The sequence below is a fragment of the Danio rerio genome, chromosome 16 (genome assembly GCF_052040795.2).
Source record: "Danio rerio strain M-AB ecotype USA chromosome 16, GRCz13ab, whole genome shotgun sequence".
NCBI classification, from domain to species: Eukaryota; Metazoa; Chordata; class Actinopteri; order Cypriniformes; family Danionidae; genus Danio; species Danio rerio.
This window is the reverse complement of record NC_141036.1, coordinates 49162501-49167500: the sequence shown is the minus strand read 5'-3', so window position 1 is coordinate 49167500 and position 5000 is coordinate 49162501. Positions and strand designations below refer to the sequence as shown.

Genomic DNA, 5000 nt, shown 5'->3' with positions numbered 1-5000 from the left:
AATATATTCATACATGCAAAGAAAACTAACCTAATTGGTTTACAAATGAAGTTATGACCAATAAAATGAACTGACGCAGGGGAAAAACACATGAGGGAAGGTGTAGAAAGGCAGTGAACGCACAGTCAGCAGCTGAAACCTCTCTTATTCTGCAACCCTCTACCCTTGCTCATTGTAAATTAATATCAGTCCAACATCTACATTATCTGGAGGATGAAGATGAAACCAGAATGGACATTTCAGCAAGACAATGATCTAAAACACAGCCAAGGAAACTCTCAAATGCTTTCAGAGAAAGAAAATCAAGCTGTAGAATGGCCCAGCCAATCACCTGACTTGAATCCAATAGAGAATACCAAATAAAGCTCAGATTTGATAGACGAGACCCACAGAACCATTAAGATTTTTACATGCTGTTGAAGTCTGTAAAAATAAGTCACACCTGAGCAATTCATGTGACTTCATTCTCTATATGAGAGGCCTTTTAAGCTGCCGTCACCAAAAAGCTTTTTTTTATAAAGTATTAAATACGCTTTAGTAGTTCAGTACTTTCATCTTGTGTCATTTCATTATTATTACACGAAACTCACTTGTTTTATTTTTGTGTTTGTATTGTTTAGGTTTTTACCAAAATCTGGTTCAATTCCATGTCAACAGCTCAATCAGAAATATTATTCCCTGGAAAATACTTTTTTTCCTGCTGTATATACATACATACAAATACAGCAACGTACCTCTTTCGAATCTGAGCCGCTGATAGAGCTCGACCTGATCACTGGGGGCAAACGAGGCTAGCTGTATAAAGAAGATGAATTTATATTCAGGTCATGTTTGGACATGTCATGTTGTGTACAGAATTACACATGAATAGCACATCATATTTACAAATCACGTCTTATGTAAGGGATAATATACAGTCTACTGGTGATTATCAGTGAATATAAATGTAAGATGCATGCTCTTCTACATCCTCAATAAAGAACTCCTATTTCGCAAAAAACTGCACTGGCTTCCTGTCAGTTTTCGAAGTGATTTTAAAGTTCTCATGCTTGCAAACGAGGCCTTGAATGGTCCAGCAACACAATATTTGATGCTGGTCTTTTAACTGATCAGTCAGTGTGGCTAAATCTATGGGAGACCAAGCATTCTCTTCATTGCCACCTAAATTGTGGAGATCTTTACGCTGATATTCGCAATGCAGAATTTTTTACATCACTTAAAACTTACTTATTTAGGGTGGCTTTTATTTGACTTTTAGATCCATTACTGGTATTAGTATTTTTTTCTTATTGCATTTTTTTTTTTACATTCATCCTTGCGTGTATCTTTTACTGCTGCGTATTTTGTATGTCTGTAAAGTGCCTTGAGATGCTACTTTTTAAAGGCGCTATATAAAAATAAAAGTTGTTGTTTTATTATTATTTTTTTTTTTATTATTTTTTTTTATAATGAGAAATATTGATCAGTACAAATGTTAATTATATGATAAAAGGAACACTGCAATGCAATAAAAAGGTTAAAAAGATTAAAGATAGTTTAAAATGTTGCATTTTTTCATTTATTGTGACATAAAAAGACAGGCTTATTCCACCAAATACTAATTTCATGACTTTTTAAAGTTAGAACATTGATATTGTGTTTATAAATTCAAAAATAATCAATATAAACTAAACGTATGAAAACATGGCGTCTTTTTATTTTGGTAAATGATCAAAATTCCCATATGCCTACATGACAACATTATCAGTTAAAACTTTTAAAAGAAGTCATCAGCATTTGGCAGAATAAAACGAGACTAATGTCTTACTGTAAACGAATAACTATAATGTAAATAATCCAAACTGAGAATTTCCAAGAGGTCTCTTCAAATTGGTTTTGCCTAGCTGTATATGAATTATAAGAAATATCTAATAAATTACACCAAATAAAGTATTTATACCACTGCTGAACTGATTTATGATTCATAATCCTGGGACTTTCAACAGTGGTGGAAAACATTTTGTATAATAAAGCCACCGAGTTCCTGTTCAGGCTAATGTTGGCAACCGAAAGTAAAATTAAAACAAATAAATAGGTTAAACAGCCACAGGCAAATTTGATCATAGCCTTTTGTGTTTACAGTTTTACGCAGTTTTTTTTTTTTATATCAGTTTTTATCTTTAATGAACTAGTAATAAAAAAAGTTTCCTAAGCATCAAATCTACATATTTTTGAAAGATCGTGAGAAAAAAAACTGGACTGGACTCCAAAAACTGGACTTATGCTGAAAAATCAGCTTTTCCATCACTTGAATAGATTACATTATTTAAATATTAAAATATTGAATTTAATTATTTTAAAATGACATATTAAAGCAGACAACACTTTAAATTTGTGATAATATTTCTTAATTTGACTTTTTACAGTAAAGCAAAAGAGCATAAAATACTTAAACCCCCCTCTTTTTAAAATAATAATAATAATAATAATATTCTACATTTAAGACTTAAGTCTCTAGTACAGTAATGAAAATGACATTAAAGCAGACAACACTTAAATTTGTGATCATATTTCTTAATTTGACTGTTTTTACAGTAAAGCATAAGAGCATAAAATACTTAGATTTTCCTAATAATAATAATAATAATAATATATTAAATCTTAAGTCTACACCACAGTAAAATTAAAACCACATATTAAAGCAAACAACACTAAATTTGTGAATGTTTCTTAATTTGACTGTTTTTACAGTAAAGCAAAAGAACAAAATACTTAGAAATCCCCCCCTCCCAAAATAATAATAATAATTTTCAACATTAAATCTTAAGTCTCTAGTACAGCAATTAAAATGACATATTGAAGCAGACGACACTTTAAATTTGTGTTCATATTTTTAATTTGACTGTTTTTACAGTAAAGTATAAGAGCATAAAATACTTAGATTTTCCAAATAATAATATTAATAATAATAATAATAATAATCTATTAAAACTTAAATCTACAGCACAGTAAAATTAAAATGGCACATTAAAGCAAACAACACTAAATTTGTGATGATGTTTCTTAATTTAACTTTTTACAGTAAAGCAAAAGAGCATAAAATATTAGAACATTATATACGGTAAAAGTCCACTGTACAGTTATATTAAAATGACATATTAAAGTAGACACAGTAAATCGTAAGAGTATAAAATATTTCGATTTTCAAAATAGCAAAATTTATCTATGGGCAGTAGGGCATTCAGGCGCCAGGGCCAGATTAACCAACATGCATTATGGGCACAGGCCCAGGGGCCCCTGCGGGGGTGGTGGGGTGCAGATTTTGGAGTGTCTATGTAGGCTAGGTGTAAATAGTGCATCTCGTTGGAATAAGCTAGGTAAATGAATCACGCCCATCACTGTTTGTTTGACAGAGACAACATAACTAAAGAGCGCAAGAGACAGCAGCATGAGTGGTGTAGCTCGTAAAGCGATTGGCAACATGTTTTGGCTCGATCGATTATGAACCTGGTATCGAATCCAGCGTTTGATGAACACGTTTTTTTTTCCCCACAACATATCATATCATATGTCTCGAGGAAGACAAGTAGGAATCATTAATAAGTGTGTGTGTTATGGAGGACTCAGATTCATAGAACTGGATTGGAGAGGTGTTATCCAAATCATATGCATTATAAGTTTGTACAAGTTATAGATTAAAAATACCCTTAAATATAAATTTTTAGTACTGCTTCACTGAACTTAAAGTAAATTAAAATCCATTAATTTTCACTTGTTGTTAGTGTTTTTTTTTTTATCAAAGTGTGCTTTAAATGCTTTAAAAAATAAGTAAAATTTGTAGACTAGAAATATATGTACTGTATATCATTTAATTAAAAAATGTGGGCAATACATTATAGATTAATTTTATTTTAAAAAATATTATATTAATCTTATTTTTTTATTGAACTATAGGGGTGCGGCTAGATAGGGGGCCTACAAGACATTGTGCCCAGGGGCCTCTGAATTCTTAATCCGGGCCTATCAGGCGCTCCACCGCCTGCCATCAGAAACATTGACTATTACATTATTCAAAACAAAACTCAAAACACACTTATTTAGGGTGGCTTTTAATACTTATTTGTATCTGAACTATTGTTATGTATACTATTAAATTAATCCCCTTGTTGTTTTATTGCTTCGGTTTTATTGTATGGTGTCCTTGAGTTTCCAGAAAGGCGCCTTTAAATAAAAAGTATTATTATTCTTTGTTTTTTTTTATAAATATTATCATGATTAGTATTAGTATTATTATTAATATTATTATTATTATTATTAGTAGTAGTATTAATATTATTATTATTATTATTATCAGTATTATTATTATTATTATTATTATTATTATTATTATTATTATTATCAATATTATTATTATTATTATTATTAATGATAATAATATTGTTGTTGTTACTATTATTATTAATAATATTATTATTATTATTATTATTATTATTATTAATAATTATATTGTAGTTGTTATTATTATTATTATTATTATTATTATTATTATTATTATTATTATTATTAAATAGTAATATTAATTATCTACATTAAATCCTAAGTTCACAGTAATTTACTTGTACCAGATATGATAAACATGTCATGGCAAGTACACTGCTGTTGTATGAGCAAACATTATGAGGTATGAGAAAATAATGATGATTAATAGGAAGGATTGCGGTTTAAGCCTTACTGATTAAAATAGACCGTTTGCTAAAGGAGGGATTTCCGATGTCTGCTTGTTTGTGCAGAGGTGTGATCAGCAGAACTGGAAAGTGTTATTGATTTGAGAATGAAGAACAGAAAGAAGTACCTCAGAGTCCAGCAAAGTCCCGCTGTTTTTACAGGCTGGATCGGGGCAGGTGATGGCACTGCCTGCGCCTGCACGAATAGCCAACTGGACATACTGCCTTAAGCACTGCAAACACAACACAACTCTGATTTTCCAAAGGTTGCTGATAGTTCGTTATATCAGGAGTGTG

At 30.4% G+C, this 5000-nt stretch overlaps 3 protein-coding genes across 13 annotated transcripts in view; 1 reads left to right on the top strand and 2 right to left on the bottom strand.

Annotated features, from left to right (window-relative positions):
• The window catches only part of zmp:0000000930, a 53579-nt gene that overhangs the window by 23340 nt on the left and 25239 nt on the right, over positions 1-5000 (top strand). The gene's annotated exons all lie outside the window — the stretch shown is intronic.
• Positions 1-5000, bottom strand: part of rnf144b (ring finger protein 144B) — a 26807-nt gene that overhangs the window by 14932 nt on the left and 6875 nt on the right. For both annotated transcript variants that reach the window (NM_201137.2, XM_087285443.1), the window contains 2 exon segments: positions 735-795; positions 4832-4936. In NM_201137.2, coding sequence (NP_957431.2) covers positions 735-795; positions 4832-4936 — 166 coding nt within the window.
• The window catches only part of dpy19l1l (dpy-19-like 1, like (H. sapiens)), a 754017-nt gene continuing 749609 nt past the window's right edge, over positions 593-5000 (bottom strand). For both annotated transcript variants that reach the window (XR_015510289.1, XR_015510290.1), the window contains one exon: positions 593-734. The gene's annotated coding sequence lies outside the window, so the exon portion shown is untranslated. The remainder of the gene's footprint in view (positions 735-5000) is intronic.